Source organism: Wyeomyia smithii, chromosome 2 (genome assembly GCF_029784165.1).
Source record: "Wyeomyia smithii strain HCP4-BCI-WySm-NY-G18 chromosome 2, ASM2978416v1, whole genome shotgun sequence".
Lineage (NCBI taxonomy): Eukaryota > Metazoa > Arthropoda > Insecta > Diptera > Culicidae > Wyeomyia > Wyeomyia smithii.
Genome location: NC_073695.1, coordinates 93,568,777 through 93,595,566, shown reverse-complemented (window position 1 = coordinate 93,595,566; position 26,790 = coordinate 93,568,777). Strand labels below are relative to the sequence as shown.

General features: G+C 39.7%; 1 protein-coding gene across 1 annotated transcript; it reads left to right on the top strand.

Moving 5' to 3' along the window:
* The first annotated feature begins 706 nt into the window (after positions 1-706).
* Positions 707-20,594, top strand: LOC129721116 (transmembrane protein 170A-like). Its single transcript, XM_055673291.1, has 2 exons — positions 707-1,359; positions 18,502-20,594. Exon 2 carries the CDS (start codon positions 18,943-18,945, stop codon positions 19,333-19,335), a length of 393 nt encoding a protein of 130 aa, XP_055529266.1. The 5' UTR covers positions 707-1,359; positions 18,502-18,942; the 3' UTR covers positions 19,336-20,594.
* Positions 20,595-26,790: the final 6,196 nt, after the last annotated feature.

The following is a 26,790-nucleotide window of genomic DNA, read 5'->3' as shown; positions in this document are numbered from 1 at the left end:
GTCGATTCTATCCGCTAGTGGTCAGAACTCAAAGTCTACGAAAATGCAAATGGGACTGAAATGCGCTTCACGGCAGTTAACGTTATTATATCGGAATACGCCTTTTGCCTTCGATGTTTTTTTGTTGACAACTTCGATTCCGCCTATTTATGTGGTCATGATCAGCTAGCTGGCATCCCGCCATGTTTCGAGGACTAACATCTCAGCGTATGTGTAAACGAGAAAGCATATCACCGCTACTTTTCATACGCATAACATAGCATCTGTCAATGGGGCCCGCAAATCGCGGATCCACTGCGATGTTAGCTGCGATGAAACAAAGCAAATAAGATAGAGATGCCAGCTAGCTGGTCATGATGTAAGCGCTTTTAAGATTTCGCTTTTAACAGATATCGAATTTATTAATAGTTAGAAAAGAGATACAATACTTTCTCGAGGTTTAAAGGAGGATAGAAGTTTCCTTCTACGTTTTCGGTAGCATCTCTATTTGATTACAATTTGTTAGATTCGCCCGTACCACGAAGTATTCCGGAAATGTTCAATTTAAACGACACAATATTTATTCAATATGATGAATATTTTAAACAGTGCTCGTGACGGTGATGGCACTCCTCACCTTCTCATTTTCACACAACAGTGCTTGTGTCGGAATTGCTTGACAATCTCAACACCGTCTTTGCTGTCAAAGTACCAAACAAAAAAACGAATCGTCAATCGCCTGATAGGAAACGCAAGACAAGAGGCGCAGATCCAGAGGATTTTGGTGAGCACGGATCGCCTTCGTCTAATGGTGTCGCCAGGTCGCCTTTTTCGATTGTTCGCATCGCAGGTTGAAATATTATGAACAAAGTGACTCGATTGTATACTAAAACAAATCGATCTGCATGTAGTTATGAACTGTGATTATCCTCTGTAGTGAAATGTTTTGCTTGATTCGCAGCGCACCATTTTGGAAGTACCAAATATTGAAGAGAAGATTTATGTTGTAATTGTTTGAAAAGCAATCAAGTGTTGTCGTTGGATAGGAGAAAAAACTACGTGTGTACGGTTATTGTTTATTGCATTTTGTGTACAAATGTAACAATATGAAAAAGAATAAATGATGCAATGAAAGTGAATTTACTCTGAATAGTTATACAAACAGATCTGATTTTTCAAGGCTGTTGTGTTCATAATTACTGATAAGTGGTATGTAAGGATGGGCGCAGTGTGGAAAAAGAGCTGTTGGAAACTGCGCCTAGTTTAGTCTGCAGATAACATCGTCATAATAGAAACTCTGCTTAGTGTTTCCTAAATGTACACTATACAACGCAGATTAAAGGTCATCGCCAAAGCTTAGCGGCGGAAACTGATAGAAAGGTATGGATTTGATACTGTTCACAGCAATTATATATACAAAGCTGCAGATGTTATAATCATTTACTACAAGTACAGTGGACATGCAGCCGCTGTGAAAGTACAGTGATAATTTTTGTTGACATTCAGTTGCTCCTTGCACCAGTTGTACATTCATTGTACTGTGCTAAATAAATAATCGATCGAATAGAAGCAGTCGAGAGGAATGTCCCGTTCTGTGTTATTTTTCTCTTGTCGTGTGGGTCCTCCTCTATCTTAATCGATTAAAATAGAAACAAACTTTTGCAGCGATTCAGCAGTGAAGCCAAAATTATAATCCAGTAAACATATTCAAATTAAAAAAAAATTGCGAATATGCAATAATCAGAATTTTCATAACTTTCAAAGAAAAGCAAAAGTTAAAGCTTCAAGACTCGCACAAAACACGACAGTAGTTGAAACGGAGCGCAGCTGACGAACAATGAATGATTCATTCTCTTCTGATAAGGGAAGTTACCTCGTAATCGGGGTGCGATTTGTATGATAAGGTTTAGAGAAACACTTCAGTGTCATAAACTGTTTTTTTTTGTCGTGGTCTGATATGTGACTATGTGTATTGCCTAGATAGCTTATTGATTGTAGTAAAAATATTTTTCGCGTTGCGGGAAAAGCAGATCATAAGTTTTAATTTCAATATTATCATTCGAAGTGTTAAAAATTAGTAAAACTATTGAAATGCTGAATGTAACACTAGTAGAACTAGATCGAAGTTAGTATACGGGACAATAAACCTAGCGTGAACCAACATGAGAGCATAAGGGCAAAAAAATAATTAGGGTATCGGCTCTATTATCGTCAGGGGGGTAAATGAAGTCCAAGATCGTTAATTTCTTGCATGATGGTTCTTCTTAATGCAGAGTACCTCTCTGCAAAATATTAGTTCTCTATGAATTCATTAACCCCCCGGACAATAATAGGTAAAACCTGACGATAATATAGCCGATACCTTTGTGATGATTTCGTTTAGCCGTGTCAGCAAAAAAAACTTACCTACTTAATTTTTTTTTCGCTGGCTTACGCTAGAAACGTTTGTTCAAAAGTACATACTACACATAATACCGTAATGCATTTAATCAATTAGTTCAGGTAAAAAATGTAAGGTTAAAGCATTACGATGTTTCCGTCAACCTGTGGTCAAACAAGCAGAAGCATGAGAAACCGACAGCTGTCTGTTTATTATTAGCATTATAAATCAATCACACCATAATCATAGCTTGGCAACTGGATCGAGCGTTAAGTTTACGATCAGTTGTTTTTTTTTTTCAATTCAGTTTCAATTGTTTTTCTACATATTACCAAGCTAACGGTACATGAATGGAACTACATGGCCCATCGTGTGACGCTGCGGGGCGTAAATGAATGCTGAATGGGAGTTTTGCGCTCTTGGTGGCCTCGAGTCTTTACATCAGGGATAATTTGAAACTCGATAGATGTACTAGAACAATATGCATGATGAACACAACAGACTTACTTGATACGATTTGCTTACAGTAACTCTTGATTGATCTAGAAAGTTCCTATCAATATTATTACCTATTAGGGTTTTTACACCGTTTCACCGTGTGCATATGTAACAAAAGCCAAAAATGTAATTCTACAACTTTGTCTATGCATTATTGCGGTTGATTGTTGACTTCTTAACTGTAATAATTATCGAGGCGTAACACTTTTTAATTCCCAATCTAATCAAATACTCACTTAATCAGTTAAGCATCCCGAGTTTATTAGACCTAATCTCCAACGCAAACTTCAACGCTGCCTGCATTAATAACAGTAGCTGAGTATATTACCATATGGTAAATTTATATACACAACACATATCAAACATGCCAATTGATTCTATAAAATGTGAATCGAACATCACTTCAACAATTAGCATTTGCAAATTTGTGGAGTAATTATAAGCAGAAATTTCAGTGTCTCCCGCTTCTGAGCTTACGTTGAAAGCAGGTATCTTTAAAAAGCTAAAAAGCTGTTCTCCGGAGTCCCATGAGCACATCCTTATAACTGGTATTGTGGTGTGGTACGATGCTGGTCTCAACAAGTCAGTCCTCGTATGGTCGAATCCCTACTTAGGAACGATAGACAAAAGGTCAATCTCCGATAATGGAATGTAGCACTTATATTTTGCTTTGCGGAATTCTACAAGTTTCTCCGACGAAGCGGTACCATACGCGATTAGATGTAGAATTTCAAGAGGCAACATATGCGAAAAATCAGGCCTGAACTCACCATGTGACGCAGTGGACAGTTAGGCATGAAAGAGAAGCTTGATATCCCTGAGTTAGATCATCGTTATATTGAATTAAGTCAACTTGCAGACTCATCATCCGAATACAAACAAAGCTGCTTGAGATGATTCATATGATCCTTGATGATTCCGGCTAAAGACGATCTCGAGAAATCTGCTCGGATCCGGTCGCACACGTTCAACTAAGATTGGTCTACTGAAAAAGAAGAAATTTGATAAAAATCCTACCGATTTGTTTGTTACATGGTCGGCCATCTCATGTTCCGAAATGGACTTTGCACAAAGTGTTCAACCAGGACCTGGAACAAGCTCTCAAGAAACGTAATATTCATAGAGTTCCGAAATCTTCGGAATTATAAACACAAAAAAAAAGATTAATAAAACCATAGTTTTGACACTATTTAAAAACATATGCTTAATATAATTTATTTTGAAGCCATGGACATGTGATACTTCTGAAAGTAAAGGTTTTTTATAGACGTATTTATGGCCTAACGCAGTTATCACTGTCATTCAGTAATTTTAATTGGCAGATCATTGAAAAACAGTCGCATTACTATGGTGCCGCGTTACGAAAATAGTTTTTTTTTCGTATGGTGCTAATGTTACACATCGTAGAAAAGTAGTATCCAGTATTTTTAGTACTGGATTAAATCTTTTTTAGCATATATTGGTATGTGAAATTGGTGCATTCCACTCAAAGTTACAATAGGGTCAAAGTTGTGTCGCGTTACGAAATTTTTCTGTGCTATTTTTATTAAGTTACCGACAACGAGTTTTTGAGCTTTTTAGGCATCTGCAACAAATTATCTCTCCCCAGAAGTAAGGAGTTTGCATTTCAATGGAGTTATGTTCAATGCCAATTAAACCCCATGGGGAATTGCTAGAATGGTTTTCAGATAACTTTAAATATGTAAAAATGTCTTTTCTGCTTTGGAATTAAAATGAATTATGGAAACGCGATTGTATTATAATTTCAAAGGTAGTATCAAACAGTGTATTTGACTATTTTAACCTCAAATAGCTTAACTTATTGGTATTAGCCTAAACAACCACTCTGCCAAGGAAAATATGACTAAAAATATTGTATTATAAATTCAAAGGTAGTATTAAACAGTGTAATCGACTATTTTAACCCCAAATAGCTTAACTGATTGGTATTAGCCAAGTAATTACTAAGCTTAACTAATTGGTAACTCTGCCAAGTAATGTATGACTAAAAACTGATCAGGATGCCCACATTTAGTGATGGGAAACTTATCGATACTTATCGATAATATCGATAGATGCTGGACATCGATATTATCGTTAATTTTTTGACGCTAGCGATAATTATCGATATTATAAGAGTGAGCACAAGTCAGTGCGGCTTGCTACTGGAGGAGACCCAAAAGAAGGAGACCTCACCTACCCTACCCCAGGAGTTGCTTTTGCCGCTAGGTATTTGTTGGGTGCTGCTATTCGACAAGATTTAGCATTGTTGGAGGTTGTGTAAAGGTTCGCCCCGGGTGTCACTGAGTTTCTGAGAAAAAATGGTAACTAAAAAGGTATTTATAGTTTTAGTTTCCTAAGAACAGATGAATTCGACAAATTAATACTGGAGAACTTTAATTATATCCCAACTTTTTGCACCATCTCATAAAAAGCAATGATACCAAATTGTAATAAAATGCATTTTCTCTGGCTTGCCAACTCTTATAATATGATGGACATGCATAGCGGCAGTGTATTGGTAATTTTCTGGTAATTGTTTAGTTTAACTTGGAACTGTTTAAGTTTAAAGTATCTGTTACCCAACAAACAATTTTTAGTTCCACTAAAAATCCAAATCAACAAAATTGTTGCGTCAAAAAAAGAGTTCTGATTTATACAGGGGGTAGACAAAATAATTGAGATAGATAAAACTCTCTCAAATTTTAAGTGGCCAGAACTTTACGAAAAATGAATCAATTTTGATGACCAGTTTCATTTCACTGGAAAACTATCCTAGTTTCCTAGTATTGTGCATTTAAATAAAAATTATCAAAACGTCGCTGATAAACTGGCAGTCAGGCTCACTTCCGATGCTTATTTTTGTTGTTCTCGCAACACTGCAACCATCTCAGCCGCCACTGCGCTGTCAGTCCGGCTTACAAAAACAAATACATTAAAATCATTCCCGCAGTTCATGTGTAAACACGCAGTTGCTTTATGTGTTTGTAAAGTCGGAAGAAAGTTCGGAAGTCGAAAGTTCGACTTCCGAACTTTAATTTAGTGCTGGCGCCACAATATTACTTGAGAACTTGGCGTGACCAACCTACACCGAAAATGTTTCGGATTTCAAAAGTGTGTGTCAAAGTGTACATTTTTGCAACGCATAGAACGTTTTATGCAACTAAATTGTCTATCTAAAATACTTCATTTAAAAAAATCTGAGATCACCGATATTATCTAAAATCATTTTTTGTTTTTAAAATTATATTTTTTTCAGAGTAGGATCTTAAACTTATTTTTTATATTTTTAAAGGAAAGTTCAGATAATTTTAACTAAGATATTTTGATTCATAAGAAAAAGGTTCAAATACAGTTAGGTTTTCTTACGCGGGGTAAACCCAAGTGAAAAAGATAAGATCCACAACCTTCGATTTCGCTGGATCGAATTTGTTTACAGTTCCAAGCGAAGTGGAATTTTGCAGGTTGCATTTTTCACGGGCGTGAAAAAATGAACATTTTTTATGAGATTTTCACTTCGATTGGAACTCTAAATAGGGCTTTAGAGAAAATCCGCGTGAAAATAATCTGACCTTTTTAAATGTTAATCCAGATAGATTTTCAAACGCAAGTTTGCAAAGTTGCTTGGTTTAATAAGACCTACACACCCACAATGTTCGATTGAATTCTGCTAGAGTGCTGCAAGCTCAAAGAAAATTAGTACCCAACAGGGAAAAAACCGCCAAAATCAACACCCATACTTAATAAATTCATACCTCGATGATTCCTTGGCGAATTTTCAATCTTTGGCTACCAATGAACTCGAAATAAATTCTGATTTACTGACAATATATGAACCTAAGTGAAACAGAATGTCAGAAAAAGTTTTACGCGTTGCAAAAATGTACACTTTGGCACACACTTCGCACACATCTGAAACATTTCCAGTGACCCTTGGTCACGTCCAGTTCTCAAGTAGTACTAGGAAACTAGGACAGTTTTCCAGTAAAATGAAACCTGCTTTGTCAAAATTGATTCATTTTTCGTAAAGTTTTGGCCATTTAAAAATTGACAGAATTTTGCCTGCTTCAATTATTTCCCTTATTATACAACCTTCAAAACAAACTTCGGCTTGAAACTACTCCGTAGAAAGCACTCCGGTGTAAAACCCGAAGACTTTCCAAAACAAACTGTTTAACTCGTCCGGTTGTTCGAATTTTCATTCGCAGTATCGTAAGATTTGTCATTCAAGGCCATACATTTACTGTCAATTTAACGTCAACGCAACGCAAACGTATCCATTCTGTTTGGGCAATCACTGACTCTGTTTTTAACAGATTTACATAGCAAAATTGCATTTGTCGAATAACGTTTTCGGTGAAAAAATAGACCAAAATTGCCAATTTTTCATGGGTTTACCTTTAATCGCACTGACGAAACTACTCATGCATCATCAATCATAGTAATCTATGACTTAGCAAAAAAAAAATTGACAGCTTTATCAGTCAAACTCTAACTTTTATAGCGAAAAAAGTGAAGCTACTCCGTTCAGAAGTGTGCGCGTTCAAAGAACGGTACCCCGCCGCGTCAAAAACGGACATCGTGCGGCACTTTATGGACACTGGGTATGCCCGTTCTGACATCTACAACATCTTGACACTATTGGACAACGATCAGAGCATCGAAAGGAAGCCCGGCTCCGGACGGCCAACGACCCCGAGCGACAAGAAGCTTCAAAGGATGCTGAAGAGGAAAACCGAGGGAAAAGTGGCTAAATCACTGCGTGCACTTGGCCGGGAGGTTGGTGCATGCGCTAAAACAGTGAAAAGTAAAAGAGAACATGGACATACATGTCAGGAAGCGGCAGTCCTGTCCACTGGTCTCGGAGCTGCAGGCAATGACGCAGCGACAGCGGTTGAACAAGATGGTCAAGTAGATTTTCCGGCGAATCGCGACGTGACAGTGGTGATGGACGACTAGACCTATCTCACCCTGGATGGCAACGACTAGCAGGGCTCTTCGTATTTTACCTCCCCCACGAAGGAAGTGAGTACCGAGCTTAAGTTTATTTCACAGACCAAGCTCCCCAAGAAGGTGCGGCTGTGGCTGACAATCAGCGAGAAAGAGATGTCAAAGTTGCTCTTCTTTCGCTCCGGGCTGGCCGTGAACGGGGAAATTATCGATACTTATCGATAATATCGATAAAGAACCGAAATTATCGATTGTTATCGATGTCTTTTTTGGGCGATATTTCCCATCACTAGCCCACATTTCCAAAGTTCGCATTTTCGTAACGCGACAGCATTTGCAGGAAATTGTTTTGCGTAACGCGACACCATCGAAATACTGAAATGTTTTTGAGAACATTGCGCCAAAAGAAATTCGCCCGAAGAAACCAAATTCGCCAGAAGAAACAAAGGTCCAAGAACACCCCTATGGCATCGCGCCATGCTTCAAGCAGTGTTGCCACATTTTCATCTGTACTGGGAGCTACTATAATCTTTTTCATCTGTACTATTTCCGGGAAAAATCTGTACCAAGTTTTTATTTTATATATTTTTGAAAAAAAAAAAGCTTCAACGTGAATTGTTCAGAGAAAACTGGTACAGAATTTGTACCGAAAAAACCGAGAAAATCTGTACATTTAAAGTACGAAGTGCCTGCCAGAAGTTGCGTCGTTCATGAAGAAATACCATAAGCGCGAAGACACGGTGTTCTGGCCAGATTTGACGTCGGCCAACTACTCGAAGCGATCGTTGTAGGAGATGGAGCGGCTGAATATCGATGTGGTACCGAAGTCGGCGAATCCCCCAAGTGTCCCCTAGCTGCTTCTCATCGAGAATTTCTGGGAAAACTTGAAGCGCAAGATCTTTTTTTTTTGTTAGGGAATTAGGATTACGTTGTCCATTGATGTGAACTTTTGTAATAAAGCGCAAGATCTATTCCAACCATTTTGTCGCAAAAACGGAGGATGAAATTAGAAAAAAAACGAAGAAAGAGCTTAAAAACATGGCTACACGCATGTTTTCGTCCGCCATGGCGAATGTTCCGGTTAACTGTCGGAAGGCCGCACGTAATATTTTTTCGCGAGGAAGCTAACATGATTACCTTCCATGGGAAATTTATCTAACTCAATTATCTGTCTTAGTTTTTTTTTTCATTACCATCTGAAAAAAGTCCATTTTTTTACCGCAAACGTTAGCCGCCAGATTATCGATACTTATCGATGATATCGATAAAGAACCTGAAATTATCGATTGTTATCGATGTCTTTTTTGGGCGATATTTCCCATCACTAGCCCACATTTCCAAAGTTCGCATTTTCGTAACGCGACAGCATTTGCAGGAAATTGTTTTGCGTAACGCGACACCATCGAAATACTGAAATGTTTTTGAGAACATTGCGCCAAAAGAAATTCGCCCGAAGAAACCAAATTCGCCAGAAGAAACAAAGGTCCAAGAACACCCCTATGGCATCGCGCCATGCTTCAAGCAGTGTTGCCACATTTTCATCTGTACTGGGAGCTACTATAATCTTTTTCATCTGTACTATTTCCGGGAAAAATCTGTACCAAGGTTTTATTTTATATATTTTTGAAAAAAAAAACAGCTTCAACGTGAATTGTTCAGAGAAAACTGCGACTGCGTTGACTCAGTTTTAATTACAGTTTTTATTACCGAGCCATTGCGGTTCAATCTCCTGAAAATTCAGCCAAAAAACAATGAAACCCATAATTCAGCAACACTACCGATATTTCGGATATTTTGTGCCAACATTTCAGTTTGGTTAAATCGAGATTTACGAAAAAATGTAACAGCTGCCGTTTTTTAACCGAGTGGTGCCATTCTCGACAGCGAATTTCCGAGATTTGGCAGTAAATTCTAAGTGCGTGTATTGCAAGATCGCATTCATTGCGATCGGTCAAAAAGTTTTGTCTAATCTTTTCTAACCATTTAAAAAATCTGTACTTATCTGTACTTTTTCTTGAAACCTGTAATCTGTACGGTACAGAATCTGTACCGAAAAAACCGAGAAAATCTGTACATTTCCAGATAAATCTGTACAGTTGGTAACAGTGGCTTCAAGGGCTAACATATCAACATATCTGTAAACGAGATAGCATATCACCGCCTCTTTTCAAACATCTTTATTTTACTGCTGACAGCGGGCACAAATTAATTTGGGCCCATTCATGAGTTCATTGTCATTCACTATTACTCGGTATAGGGATGCCAATGGCTCGTCCAAGAACTTACGGCAGAGCTAATATCTGAACGTATGCCATCATAGCATAGCATAGCATATTTGATCGCCCGTGTGTTGCCCGCGATTGACCAGAATCAGCTGAAATTGCACGAAGAACCGTCAAAATGGTGCCTGGAAGTAGCAAGCCATTCTCAGTGTACAATTCCTGGTGATCTTTCTTTTCACTGGTCAATAACGAAGCTGGCCACGCCCAATGCAGATCAATAGAGGAAGGGATATCGGGAGTGTTAGTTTAATACTTGTTGCTACTAGAGACCGAGGAATCTTCTGCAGCATCCACAAGTATCAAAGGAAGGAATTAGTGTTAGTGGAAAGGAATTGATCTGGATCCATCGAGGTTGGTGGTGCGATCTTTTCTACACAAATTCGCGCACGATATGGTTACTTCTCGGTCTCTGGGCAACCGACCACCAGGAGACGATATAAATAGAACCGCGCCACGATCTAGTTATCTTCGGCAACCTACCAATCGTTAACAGTCTGTATCACACCAAACTTCGCGTTTATTGCCGTGAACTTAATTCAAATTTACCTAGAATCGAATGGATTTCGTAAAACGTAACAACAGCACGCCAAACGCAAACTACGCAAGATACTGGTACCAGCTCAAATAACCGATAGAGCGCTGTATTAAGATAGTAACACTGGGCGCAGTCAAATTACCGCGCGCGAAACTGAACTGCCTTCTCCGAAAGCAAGCAAGAGCGTGCCGACCACTGGTATGACGAAATAGCCAAAACAGCCGCTTTATTAAAAAGAAAAAAAAAGGAAACCGGCAAAACAGGAATAGATTTGGCATCCATGCAGGGTTTGTCTTCGTCGCGATTGAATAATTACAATATTTATCGAACGAACGAAACCTACTCTGAATCGTAACGTGCTCAAAAAGAACCAACGGGCGTACAGTCTCCGAAATAATGATTTGGTACATCTCGGAAATCACAATACACCGATAATCCTTAGATGAGCAAAGCTCACCAAGACCGAAGACACGATTACACCGAAGCATTATGTACGACCGCTTTATTCCCTCTCACCGACGCATACGCGAGAGGACACGGTGCTTCGCCCCGATAATCTTTTGTTTTGTATTTGAGTTAAGATACCTACTGAGTATAAAAACTGGCAAAGTTTCATGCACTCATAGCTCAAAAATTTAAAAAAATGCAATATGCATATCGAATAAGACAGAATTCTAAGTTGATTGATAAAATGCCAAGGCAATCGCATTAAAAATTTAGTTGCTATTCCGACCAACAAGATTTTATCTGAACGTATGCCATCAAAGGTTGAAAAAGTGAAATTCAGCGATTGTGTCGCGTTACGAAATGTATCGGGTTTCCGTACATGATATAACTATCTAAATTGCGGAACCAACCCGTCATAAGAAGTGCATTTAGTTGTCATTATCTAGGACCCGTACAATGCTCTTTAAGTTAATTTCTAATATCCAGGCTAAAATGTAAGCCAAAGTCGGTTCGCGCAGGGCTATGCTATAAACGTCAAATCCGATATAAAAGTCGCGCTACCAAATTTTATAGCGGTACCACTGACATTACGGTTCCATCGACACAGCAAGAAACGACAAGATTTGCCAGTAATGACAATCATCATTGTGATAATTTTGGTAACACCATTTACACGGTAATATATCTTCATGTTAAAACTGCACTGTGGTCGAGAATAATCATGGTTTTTAAGTTGTTTACTGAACAAATGACGTCATATTGCATTAAGATTTTGGATACGGGATACTCATTAAACGTCAGACCCCTGGTGTCGCGTTACGTGACCGGTTCCGGCAATTCAAAGTATGTTAGCTTGAGCTTGAGCTTAACGACCACACATTTCGTAGTTGCTCCTCCGTGATGGATCTGAGCTAGGGAAGAAGCACAGGGAACCAAGTATATGGCAGCTTGGGATTAGTTTACCATTTTCAATGTACAACAATTCAGTAGCTTCCGCTTTGTATAGATCCATAACGTCGCTGGCCTCAGGCTCTTCACTGCACACCTTTCTTTCAAGCTGATGTCTATAGTACCCCTGCTGACTTTCATCCTAACAGAAATAAGTCCCTCTCATAATAAAACTGGTCTAAGTAACGAATAATAGTTTTCTTCAGGGGATTGTAACTATGGCGCGGTCTTGGGTGGAGGTTTCGATAAGACTCCTTTCTCTTGACAAAATATAAGTTCTCTTATAATAAAACTGACCAGAGGTGAAGAATTAGGTGCATCTTCAGGGAATTGTGATTGTGACGTGGTGTTGGTAGAAGAAACAAGATTTCGATAAGACTCCTTCCTCTTGACAAAATAAGTCCTTCTTATAATAAAACTGATCACATTTATCCTCTCCAGGGAATTGTAATTGGCGATATTGGCAGGTGGATCGAGGTTTCGATAAGACTCCTTCCTCTTGACATAATAAGTGCCTCTTGGAATTAACCTGACCAGAGAGGAACGTTAGGTGTATTCTCACTCCAGGGAATTGTAATTTGGCGATATTGGTAGGATAGAAAGAGGCTCGGTATAGTAAAGCAGTAAGCTTGAAACGGAAGAGTAAACTCTCACACACAAGCACGGATGAAAATGCGTATCATTCAATAGTGATACTGCCAATAATATGAAGTGCGCAGTACAGAAAACACCTGGGTAATATAACAATAGATCAAATGTCTCTGGTCGCAGTCCACACAGGAAAAATAAAAAACGGCACCGGCCACGTCCTTACGATTGTTAGGGTAAGAAAGGATGTTGTGAGGAAGGAGTTGTAGTAATCGTTGTTGTCGGAGACCGAGTTTACCTCTGCATCTCCACGACTGCCACGTAGAGGAAGGGTTGGGTCACCGTGATAAGTGACGGAATCGAACAATGTTGCGCGCGAAGTTAAAAGCGGCGCGCGCGTAAACTATCCACCACCCGAAGAATCCAAATGTTTAAACATTGCATGCAAGCGATCACGCACGCGAGAGAACATAAAAAACGGCCTGTTTGAAGCTGCCGTTCGAATCGAATAAAAATCGAAGAAATCGCAGACTCGCAACAATTCTCCAGTCTGCGTCCTTCAAGTCTCAGCACGCACTGTAAGGCCTTCGTCATGCTTCGGCGCGAACTGCGTCTTTTCTCACAGTGAGGAATAATATCAGCAATGAAAACTCACGCGCGTCAAAACAGATCCCGAACTGTTTCGCCGCAGTTCGCGCCGTGCCGAACTCAGCATGACGAAGGCCTAAGGCCTTCGTCATGGTGAACGCGAACGCGAGCGATGGGGCGAGAAGCTTGCCGTAGGTAAAAAAACAGCCCTCTTCACGGCTGTTCATTTACCTACGGCAAGTTTCAAGCCGAATCGCACGCGTTCGCGTTCACCATGGCAGAGGCCTAAGGTCTCTGCCAGGCTAAACGCCAACGCGAGCAATCGGGCGAGATTTCTGCCGTAGGTTAATGAACAGCTCTACTTACAGCTGTTTATTTACCTACGGCAAGAATCTCGCCCGATCGCCCGCGTTGGCATTCAGCATGGCAGAGGCCTAAGGCCGAGCTGTTCGATGGAAAGGATGTAGCACGAACATCGTCTTTGATCTTCACTTGAAGGAAAAATCTTCTTTCGACGCTATTCGCGCCGCATCACCCTCCGCCCAAGCTTCGGGGGAAAGAGACCCGATCAAAGGCAAAGAGAACAAAGCTTCTCTTCCTCGACCTATCCATTCTACCATTCAATTGGGTCCTAAAGCTATACCGGTTTTTATATATCTTTTGAAAAAGCCGCCTTTTTTTGAGCAAAACGTGATTTCTTAAAAACGTTTATCGTTTTTCTTCAATTTTTAAATGAAGAATAAAAAAATTGCTCGAAAGGTCTTAGATGACGTTTCGCCCATGTACGATATATGAGAGAACTGTCATTTAAGGCATTTCGAGCAGATTTTTATTCTTCATTTAAAAAACAAAGGAAAATGATCAACATTTTTTGAAAATCACGTTTTGCTCAGAAAATTGCAGCTCATCTTCCAGCTGATAAAAATCAGAAAACCGTTTAAAACTTAAGGACCCCATCAGAAAAAAAAATTACAAGAAAAATATCCCCAATACTAGTACTTATCTTTAGGAGCGTATCTTCTCTGAACGATGGTGTTAGTGCGAGAAACGTGGCATGGGTGAAATACAATCTTGCAGCACACGCGCTCTTCTTGCTACCTAAGTTCACTTTGCGCTCACTCATACAAACTCATAGTGAGCGCTCGCGAAAAACGCTCCGCCACCGAAAAAAGGAGGATTTTAGCATTGGCATCACTTTCACTGGTACTACGAAACTGCCTAATTTCGTAGAACCTTTTTCTCCACCCTTTGCACTTATTTAAAACATGATATGCGTTTATGGCATTTTTCACACTTTGCTGGCATTGCGCTGTACAGCAATCAAGAACTTAATTAATCGGTGCGGAGCAATCGAAAAAACGAACCGCATAGGTCGAGCGCTTCCGTTTCCGGCAATTCAAAGTATGTGTGACAGTTTTTCCCAAAATGTGCGGTAAACATCGACGCCCCTTTTTTTCTCAAGTGAGTTAAACCAAATTCAACATAAATCTTATTGTCCATTGTTATACACTGCCCATAATTGAAAAATGGGCTAATATGCCATATACATGAAGTCGAGAGAAGCATTTTAAATGGTTTTGTCATTGTAAAAATACGAGTATTACACCACTTATATATGCTGGAACGATACGTTGAGTTGAAACAGAAAACTCCGCAGCCAAATTTCATCTGTTAAGTATTTTTAACGTAAAAGCCGTTTTTTCATTTGTCAATTTAATGACAAACCCGTGTAAAATTTTATGCTAATGTGCATAATTTGTGAATAATATGTGAATAGTTCAAAGACAAGAAAGTAATAAAAATGACTCTAACAGCCAAAACAGTGAAAAAAAAAACAATAAGAAAAAAATTAATTTTATTCTTAGTTTCATATTTGCTACGTAGCTTGGCTTCCCCCCCCCTCCTCCTCGTCACATTTCGTCACAAAACTGCAACCCCCCCCCCTCGTCTCTCGTCGTTGATGAATGTTCCCTAATGTCTTCTAGAGGGTGTACGGAATCTAGTTTGAAATAGTTTATTTGAGGGCAGTGTACAGAATCAAATTGCATCATTTTCAAATGGCTGTAACTTTTTACTCATTGGGTAATATCTATTGAACATTTGGGTGAAATTTGTTCAATGTGTATTGTTGACACTGTGTAAGTTGCACTTAGCTGCTAGTGCAATCGTTGCGAAGATGAAGTCGAAAGAACAGAATAGGCGTGAAGAAATTTTGCGTACATGCTTCAATAATCCGAATCTTTCTCATCGTTCAATCAACAGGAAACTGGGAAGGGGTCAATCTACGGTAACTCGCGTTTTAAATCGGTGAAACGAGCCAGTTTGACCATCGACCGGAAAGAAAAAAAGTGGCCAAAATGGATCTCCGAATAGTGCAAAGGATCACAAGTGGGTAATTCCAGCTTTTAAGAGGAATCCGAACAGTTCAGTTAGAGATGTGGAGATGTGGTTGAAAAATTGCATTTGAGTAAAACTTTCGTTCAAGATGTGAAAAAACGTGAAGGATTACACACGTACAAAGTTCAGAAGACAGAATACGGTGGCAAAAACACGTGCGCTCTACATCCTGATGTTGACAAAATCACATTGCCTCGTTATGGATGACGAGACATATCTAAAAGCAGACTTCCTGGGCTCCAGTACTTCACCACTTATCATAAATTCGAAGTTCCTGAGAACGTTAGAAAGCAAAAGGTGTCAAAGTTTGCCTAAAAAGGACATGGTTTGGTAAGCAATTTGCTCGTGTGGAAAGCGGAGTACCCCATTCGTGACAACCTGAACGGTCAATACCTGCCCATTGATGGCAATACTTGAAGGAATACCTCCAAAAGCGTTTACTTCCACTTCTGAAGTCACAAAATGGGCCTGCAACTTTCAGGCCGGATTCAGCCTCGTGTCACTAGGGGCCGTTCAATAATTACGTAAGCAAATGGGGGTGTGGGGGGGGGGGGTAGGTTGTCTTACAAGGTGGGGGGAGGGGGTGGATTGGTTATCTTACGTAAGAAAAATATTGTTAATGCAGCTGCTCAGATAATTATGTGCATTAAAGACTGGACAGTGAAAATTACGGAAGGACAGTTAACTCGAATTAAGGGCAGAAGAGAAAACGAAGTATTGTACTTGCTTCTTCAGGATGAGGAAACTGGAGCTCAGACGAGGAGTGGATTAATGCAAGGGTATTGATGCAGAAGAGACAACTGAAGTAATTGGGTGTCTTGAAGGTTTGGACAAGAAAGTGAAAAAATGTGCTTACGTAATTATTGAACGGCCACTTACTCGAAAGATGTTCTGGAGTGGTACGATACTAAGGAAGTCAATTTCGTACCGAAGCATCTCAATCCCCCGAACGCACCTGAAGTGCGGCCAATTGAGAAGGACTGGGCCATCATGGAGCAGGCACATCATAATCGGAGGAGGATACGAGGAGAAAATGAATTACCTCACAAAAACAGTGGGTCCAAAATTGTGCAAGACCTCATGAGCAGTGTCAAGAGGAAAGTTAGTGCATTATTCATTCGTGGATGAAATTGAATAAAACGAACAGTAAAAAACCTAAATAACATGTTTTATTTTACTACCTGGAAGTTAGAAGGCGATTGGTTGGATTAGTGACATTTACCAAATTTTTTTTTGTGCTGCAATTCGATTCCATACACACTTTAGTAAGTTTTGAACTTAGGACTAACACATTATAACTAAGTCTATTTTTAAAAATCACGCTTGATTCATCAAAGTCAAACACTTCAAACACATTATTAAAAATGCCACACCTCTCTGATGGGTTCGTATTGACCATATTTAGTACGTTGAAATGAAAAGCGCAGGATGTGTTTGAAGCGTCTGTTTCATCAATTAGTAATTTTTCTACAAATAATACGGCTCTGAACACTCTTTGCCAGTGTGTCAATACCAAGTAATTAGCATCGATTGGCATAAGGTGGCAATTAGTCAAAACTACGCCATGGGAGTGATCCTTAAGCATTACGAAGAAATTTGGTCTGTACTGGTTCAATACGTTTGAATCAAATGTCAGTAAGGAACTCCATATTATATATATCTACAGTAGAGGTGGGGAATCGTTATGTGGAAAAAAATGAAACTTGATAACACAAAGCCAGAACCACGTTTTTTTGGTTCCATTTGGGGCCCCAAATAATCCTAAATTTATCGGAAGTCGATTGGTTTTGGCTCCGCTTGGCGCAATGCATTTAAAATTTGCATGGAAATTTGCAGGGGAAAATCCACTTTTTTGCATTTTGCACTTGAGAGAGTTTAGAAAGGCTTAAACCATACGTTTTACAACTTCAAAATGTATGTTTTTCGATGCTTAGCAACTTTGCGAAAGACACCAAAGAGCTAAGATGTTCAAAGTTAAGTATGTCGAATCAAACGCTGAAAATTATTTTTTTGTCAACACTGTCAATGTACCGACGATAGGCAGATTTCCTTCAGAAGTAATCTCTAAAACACGTTTTAGATCCTGCCTACGCCCAGAAAATTAACCTAAATTTGTTTGCTCGATCCAGCTGAGTATATAAACCCTTTACAACAGGTTACTTCTGATGGGAATCCTACTGATGTACCGGACATTGGTAGTGTTGGCAAGAAACAAGATTTTCAGCATTTAATTCGATGTACTCAACTTTGAACGGCTATAACATTTTTTCAGGACATCCTAGCTCTTTAGTGTCTTCGGCAAAGTTGTTAAGCATCTAGAATACTATATTTTTACGTAGTGTAGTGCATTAATAATGCATCGCTGAGCTCTCCCGAAAAGGAAATGTAAAAAAGTGGGTTTTCCCATACAAATTTAAAATGCAATGCGCCAAGCGGAGACAAAACCATTCGAGCTCCGGTAATGTAGGATTGTTTGGGGCCCCAAATAGAACCGAAAAAAACTGGTTCTGGAAAATCAATCACTTTTCCCCACCCTAATCTACAGTCTGCTATAGAGTTTTAAATTATCTGCATAGATAAGTTTACCGCCTGCTGGAATGATAAAATAGTAAAAAGCAGAGGTCCAAGGTTGTTTCCTTGAGATACACCCGACTAGTTGTCCACTCGCATCCCGTTTCCATATTTTAGATACAAATAAATATGCCTAATAGCAACTAAACAAGCTATAAATCAACGAAGTTGTTTGTTGGGAGACTACATAAAATCGAAACAGCCAACAATAACGATAAAAGGAAAACTGCTTTCAGTTGCAGGTTAAAAGGTTAAAGATGCTTATAATAATTCAACTCATTTGTTTTAATATATTTTCCTAACTATGTCATATAATGATCGCTTTTCCTTTGTTTCAGAATCACACAATGATGCACAGTGGTGCGTTCTATTCGCACTACCTGTTGCGGCCACCACCTTCATCATTGCTAGCAGTATATCTGATTAAGTTATCCGCCAGTAACTGCTGTCGTCATCGAAAATCTGCGGTTCCTTGGAAGTCTATTTTGCCATCATTGTCACTACAGACGAAAAAGTCTGCATTAATCGAGAGGAAATTCAGCACGGAATTGTTACGACTGTTGTCGCAAATATTTTCGCAGCACAAGCAGCAGCACGCATTGAATTATAAAATTCTGTATAGACCAGACGGATTGGTATCACGGGATTGCTGCTAGAGAGCAAGTACTAAGGCAAGTCAGAAATATTCTGTGCGAATCGAGATTACTGCTACAATATTAGAATTATTACTAGTTAAGAAGATAGCATAGTAAAACCTAGCCAGGTTTTTGGCGAAAGCCATGTATTCCGAAAGTATATCGGAATTGGACACGATAGCTAATGTGATCGGTCTGCGAGGTGTGGGTACTAGTACGTTGACTAAGTTCGTGGATATGTGGTACCACGTCTTTCTGTGGGCTTTGTTTTCGTCGATTATCATTCATACTGGTGCAGCGGTGATTGCATTCATAACGTTGCGTAAGCACAAGTTCGGGCGATTTTTCTCAATTTTTATTCTGGTAATGGGTGTAGTTTCACCGGTTACCGGTGGTACTGTTAGCAGTGCCACCATAGCCTTTGTACATAGAGCCTCGAATCTGCCGATGTCGCCTATTTTGGCCATGGTGTACGGAGTTGGTCAAACAATCCTATCCGCTTGCCTGGGCTTTACGAGAGTACTGGCGACACTGTAAATGCATATATCTCTTCTTGTGTGGTTAGTGTTTTTAGGCACTTAGGTACCCACAGACTCACACATGCAACAAACACACATCTAAATTATTGTACTAGTAGAAATTCTAAATAGAGCAGAAACAACATTGACAAAATGTTGGTCATTTTACGATAGGCCAGGTTTTTATCAAAATGCGGAAGAGAAGAAGAAAAAAAAACAAACACACCTAGACTCCTCCACTCGGAGGGCAACTAGCCAACGGCCATAGACGATACAGAAAAAGCAAAAAAAAGTGTCTGGCAAGTTCAGGCAGATATGGTAATCTGGTAAGACTAAACTGAGTGCTGCTAAAAACTAGTATGACAGATAATGGGAAGGCAACAAAGCGATAATAAAGAGGATGCAAAAACAGCAAAAAAGATCAGTGATATACACCTTATTAAACCTAATTACTAGTGAAACATTGAATGGGATAAACACACCTAGTTAAAGGAATAAAACGCCACTATAACGAAAACCATAAATGTACTACCATCATTATCAACTTTATCATATGACAAAACGGAATTCAAATACCGTGCTTACACATTGCTATTCATTTGATTTATTGTTTAAGTTTTTATTGCTTGCCTATTGTATCATCAATACTCGTAAGAATTAGCCTGCCTCCCAAGCGTTTATCGTCCAGCATATCTATAATATCAGCAAAGCAATGGGAAGCAGTTATTTATTTGATAATTTCATAATTACAGTCTGCGTCTGTCTCTTTCTCTGTTCCCCTCTCATAAACACACGCACGTTCGCCCAAAATTGCACTTTTTAGTTCATGTTTCATGATATCCTTATTGTAGAAAAAAACTAGAAGAGATAAGTTGTGTAAATTTTTCTCGCACCACACCTGGCAGAAAAGCTTGTATGTATATTTTGTTCTAATCTTATTCTTCCGAATAAGGTAATGTAAAATAAAATAGGAATGTATATCTTAATTGCGCTAGGCAAAACGTGGGAATCGATAGTATGGTTCAGTTCAAGCGTTTGTAACAAGAGAATATCACAGGAGAACAAAGGAAGAGATGGTATAAACATTGGGTTTAAGCTAACGTCAAATTCTCTCTAAATATAAAGTAATCAAGATACATTAAGAGAAAATGAAATACAACAACCGCAAAACAAGAAAAAACTCCTTCGAAAAGCTTAGAATGGAGCCGGTTTTAATCGTAATAAATGAACGAATGGATAAATGAACCATCAAAGTCAATAAATCAATAGTAAGTTTGACAGTTGTTTTTCTACAAAATAATATATGTTATTGAAATTCCTTCCAGCTATCAATATACTCATTATTCAAAACTGTGGGGAGATGTTTTAATTGGAGATAAGTAAGCTGCGACCCAGCTGTGTTCAACATAACAATCTATTATTAAGAGAGCAATCAATAAATTTTATTATACTTCCAACTGTCATCCGAACTAGACGTTCTCATTCCACACTCTCAATAGGTTATTGGCCCCCGCGAGAACGTTCTGTTGGAAGATTCTCGAAGTTAAAAAAAAAAAGTCACTTAAAAGAGTAGGTGAGTTCGCTTGGAGGAAGTCGGTATTTTCTCTTACTGGTAGATGACCAATCCCGACACATATGGGTGTATTTTCTGAAAACAAAATCGGAGTCAGAAGTCTTGAAAGCATTCAAGGATTTTCATGTAATGGCGGAACGACAATCTGGCTTGAAACTCAAGGTACTGAGGACCGATAACGGAAAGAAATACGTCAACCACGGTTTCGAGGGTTATTTGAAGCAGCATGGCATACGGCATCAGACAACGAACGACTCCACTCCGGAGCAGAATGGCATGGCAGAGCGAGCCAAGTGATCTATCTTAGAGCATGCTCGCTGCATGTTGTTCGAAGCAGGACTACCAAAATCGTTCTGGGCGGAAGCTGTTTCGACGGCTGTCTATTTATTAAACCGTTCGCCAACTCATGGTCACGATATCACTCCAGAAAAAGCCTGGTGCGGAAAGAAGCCAAATCTTTCCCATGTCCGAGTGTTCGGAACTAAAGCCATGGTGTACATCCCGAAGCAGAAGCGAAGGAAGTGGGACGCTAAATCTCATGAATGTGTGCTGACTGGTTTCGACGAAGACACGAAAGGGTACAGGCTGTACGATCCAAAGTCAAGGTACATTTTCAAGAGTCGGGAGGTGAATTTTATCAATAAATCAGGACCGAGTGCGGTTCAAGCAGTGCAAAGAAATCAAACGAAGTCGTAAGCTGATCCAGCTGAATTTCGAGGACGTCGTTTCACTGTCACCCGAAGTTGAAGACCAGCCACCTCAAGTTGAAATGTCTGAAGATGAGGGCGAATTTTTCACGGACTATGCGACCACTGATGCAAGGGAAGATACCAGCGAAGCTACTAGCATTGATTCTGCGATTGAAGTAACTCCTGTGCTCCCACCGCGACAATCTTCATATCCACCTGGTTCACGGGTGTTGAGGCGCAGCGGTCGGGAGCACAAACTACCCGGCAAGTATAACCATTTTCATATACCGAGCAAAGGTCTGCCGCATATCAATCCCCCACAGAATCCATTCGGTGAAAACCACTCAGATGATGGCGAGCCAACCACAAGTACTGACAACCAGGGTCAATTCAGCGGTATTGCGGAATCCACTAGTCAAGCCATGGCCAGAAGGAGCGAGGATGATCCGGTGACGCACCAGAGAGCATTGTCGCGAGACGACTCCAAACGTTGGAAAAAGGAATACGACGCGCTGATCCGCAACAAAACCTGGACGTTGACGGAACTACCGAAGGGCAGGGCGGCCATCAAATGCAAGTGGATTTTCAAGACAAAGCATGACGCAAGTAGAAACGTGGATCAATATAAGGTCCGCTTAGTAATCAAGGGCTACTCACAGCGAAAGTGGGTGGACTACGACGAAACCTACTCGCCTGTGGTTCGTCACAGTTCATTGCGGTTCCTGTTTGCGTTAACGGCCAAATATAATTTGCTAGTGGATCAGATGGACGAAATTACTGCGTTTATCCAGGGAGATCTGGACGAGGAAATTTTCATGGAGCAACCACCATGTTCTGTGAAACTCGAAGGATGCCCGCTTGTGTGTTGCTTGAACAAGGCACTCTATGGACTCAAACAATCCAGCAGGGTTTGGAACGCCAAACTGTATACCGCGCTGAAAAAGATGGGACTAATCCAATCCGATTACGACCCGTGCGTATATTACTGGATCCAAAATGGAAAGATTGTGTTTGTTGCGATGTACGTTGACGACGTGCTGATATTTGCTAACAATGAAGCATTTAAGAACGATATTAAGGCAAGATGATGGGTTAGATGAGCCGAAGTAGTGATGGGAAACTTATCGATACTTATCGATAATATCGATAAATGCTGGTCATCGATATTATCGTTAATTTTTTGACGTTAACGATAATTATCGATATTATAAGGGTGAGCACAAGTCAGTGCGGCTGGTTACTGGAGGAGACCCAAAAGAAGGAGACCTCACCTACCCTACCCCAGGAGTTGCTTTTGCCGCTAGGTATTTGTTGGGTGCTGCTATTCGACAAGATTTAGCATTGTTGGGGATGATGTAACGGTTCGCCCCGGGTGTCACTGAGTTTCTGAGAAATATAGGTAACTAAAAAGGTATTGATAGTTTTTAGTTTCCTAAGAACAGATGAATTCGACAACTTAGTACTGGAGAACTTTGAAAAAATATCCAAACTTTTTGCACTATCTCATAAAAAGCAATGATACGAAATTGTAATAAAATGCATTTTCTTTGGCTCGCCAACTCTTATAATATGATGGACATGCATAGCGGCAGTCTATTGGTAATTGTTTAGTTTAACTTGGAACTGTTTAAGTTTAAAGTATCTGTTACCCAACAAACAATTTTTAGTTCCACTAAAAATCCAAATCAACGAAATTGTTGCGCCAAAAAAGTATCCTGATGTATACAGGAGGTAGACAAAATAATTGAGATAAATAGAATTCTCTCGGATTTTAAATGGCCAGAACTTTACGAAAAATGAATCAATTTTGATAACTGGTTTCATTTCACTGGAAAACAGTATTATATTAGTATTACTTGGGAACTTGGTGTGACCTACCTACACCGAAAATGTTTCGGATTTCAAGAGTGTGTGTCAAAGTGTACATTTTTGCAACGCATAGAGCGTTTTAGGCAACTAAATTGTCTATCTAAAATACTTCATTCAAAAAATCTGAGATCACCGATATTTTCTAAAATCCTTTTTTGTTCTTAAAATTATATTTTTTTCAAAGTAGGATCTTAAACTCATTTTTTTATATTTTCGAAGGAAAGTTCAGATAATTTTTACTAAGATATATTGATTCATAAGAAAAAGGTTCAAATACAGTTAGGTTTTCTTACGCGGGGGATACATGCCTCGTGAAAAAACCATGTTAATTCAAAAATCCGCTTGATAAACCGCTTTAATTCAAAAAATTCGCGTAAAAACCACGTTAATTTGAAAATCTGCATGAATAACCTTTTAGAGAAAATCCGTGTGAAAATAATCTGATCTATTTAAATGTTAATCCAGATAAATTGCTCTATGACCTACACACCCACAATGTTCGATTGAATTCTGCTAGAGTGCTGCAAGCTCAAAGAAAATTAGTACCCACCAGGGAAAAAACCGCCAAAATCAACACCCATACTTAATAAATTCATACCTCGATGATTCCTTGGCGAATTCCCAAAGGGCTACCAATGAACCCGAAATAAATTCTTATTTATTAACAACATATAAACCTAAGTGAAACAGAATATCATAAAAAGTTCTACGCGTTGCAAAAATGTACACTTTGGCACACACTCCGGAAATCCGAAACATTTCCAGTGAACCTTGGTCACGTCCAGTTCTCAAGTAACACTAGGAAACTAGGACAGTTTTCCAGTAAGATTTGTCATTCAAGGCCTTAACACAATGGATACGTTGCGGCTGCGTTTGCGGCAATTTGACAGTTAGCCCATACATTTACTGTCACATTGACGTCAACGCAACGCAACGTATCCATTCTGTTTGGGCCATCACTGTCTCTGTTTTTAACAAATTTATATAGCAAAATTGCATTTGTCGAATAACGTTTGCGGTAAAAAAAAAAATTAATCATAGTAACCCATGAGTTAGCAAAAAAAAATTGACAGCCCTATCAGTCAAACTCTAACTGTGATGGCGAAAAAAAGTGAAGCTACTCCGTTCAGAAGTGTGCGCGTTCAAAGAACGGTACCCCGCCGCGTCAAAAACCAGCATCGTGCGGCACTTTGTGGACCCCGGGTATGTCGGTTTTGGCATCTACAACATCTTGACACTATTGGACAACGATCAGAGCATCGAAAGAAAGCCCGATTCCGGACGGCCAACGACCCTGAGCGACAAGAAGCTTCCAAGGATGCTGAAGAGGAAGACCGAGGAAAAAGTGGCTAAATCGCTGCGTGCACTTGGCAGAGAGATTGGTGCGTGCTCTAAAACAGTGAAAAAGCATCTGGAGAACATGGACATACATGTAGGAAGCGGCAGTGGACTCCACTGGTCTTGGAGCTGCAGGCAATGACGCAGCGACAGCGGTTGAAGATGGTCAAGTCAATTTTCCCGGCGAATCACGACGCGGCAGTGGTATTGGACGACTAGACCTATCTCACCCTGGATGGCAACGACTAGCAGGGCTCTCCGTATTTTACCTCCCCCACGAAGGAAGTGAGCATCGAGGTAAGGTTTATTTCACAGACCAAGTTCCCCAAGAAGGTGCGGCTGTTGCTGTCAATCAGCGAGAAAGGGATGTCAAAATTGCTCTTCTTTCGCTCCGGGCTGGCCGTGAACGGGGAAATTAATAGTACGAACAGGGTTGCCACATTTAAATCTGTGTTTCCCCTTGAAAAAATCTTAGCATCTGTATCTGGAACAAAAATATCTGTAAAAAAAATCTGTGTTGTTTAAACACAAAGAACTTTGTATTTTTTGAGTTTTTATGGTACACAAACGAAATTTTTAGCTTAAAACGTGTGAGGAGTTGAAAATATGTTCAATTTGCTCAATATTTAATGAAATAAAATTTGGATTGTTTTTTAAAATTAATGTCAATTTCGGAAAATCTTTAAATCTGTACTTTTCGACGAAAATCTGTAAATCTGTACTTTTCAACGAAAATCTGTATATCTGTATATACAGATTCTGTACCGTTACTTGGGCCAAAAATCTGTAAAATACAGATTAATCTGTAAATGTGGCATCCCTGAGTACGAAGTGCCTGACAGAAGTTGCGTCGTTCATCAAGAAATACCATAAGCGCGAAGACACGGTGTTCTGGCCAGATTTGACGTCGGCCAACTATTCGTAGCGATCGTTGGAGAAGATGGAGCGGCTGAATATTGATGTGGTACCGAAGTCGGCGAATCCGCTCAATGTCCCCCAGCTGCTTCCCATCGAGAATTTCTGGGCAAGTTTGAAGCGCAAGATCTATTCCAACAATTTTGTCTCGAAAACGGAGGAGGAATTAAAAAAAAACGAAGAGAGCTTAAAAACATGGCTACACGCACGTTTTCGTCCGCCATTGCGAATGTTCCGGTTAACTGTCGAAAGGCTGCACGCAAGGACGTAATATTTTTTGTGAGGAAGCTAACATGACAACCTTCCATGGGAAATTTATCCAACTCAATTATCTATCATAGTTTTTTTTTCATCGCCATCTGAAATCGTTTTTTTTCATCATCTGAAAAAAATTTTTACACCGCAAACGTTAGCTGTCAAATTATCGATACTTATCGATAATATCGATAAAAGTCCCGAAATTATCGATTGTTATCGATGTCCGTTCTGGGAGATATTTCCCATCACTAAGCCGAAGCACAAATGACAATGACAGCTCCTTTCGAGCTCGAAAATAGTGAAATCGCTCGAATCGAGCTGCACAATGCCACCCCAGGAGGCTTATATTGATTCCATCTTCCGTGGATTCGATATGTCAAATGCGAAGGCTGTCACTACTCCAATGAACGCTGCAGAAAAGCTCACGAAAGAAAGGCTGTCGGGTGTTTGATGTACTTGGCACAGTGCACCAGACCAGACATCCTTTTTGCCGTGAACCTAATGAGTCGATTCAACACGAATCCTGGACTGAAACACTGGGAAGCCGTTAAGCATATTTTCCGGTACTTTAAGCCTGTATTACACTCTTTGACCAATTGTCAAATATTTGACCTGCTGACATAATGGTCAAATTTATTTGACATCATGATTCTTGTTTGCCCGTGTTTGCCACATGTAAAAATTGGAGAGTGACAAACAATTATCTTTGACCAAATTTTTATCAGTCAAAAAGTGACAAATATTTGACGCTTGGTCAAAGAGTGTAATCCAGCCTTTAAAGATATATCGAAGATGATGTTGCAGTATTCTGTGACCGACGATTCAAAGCTGA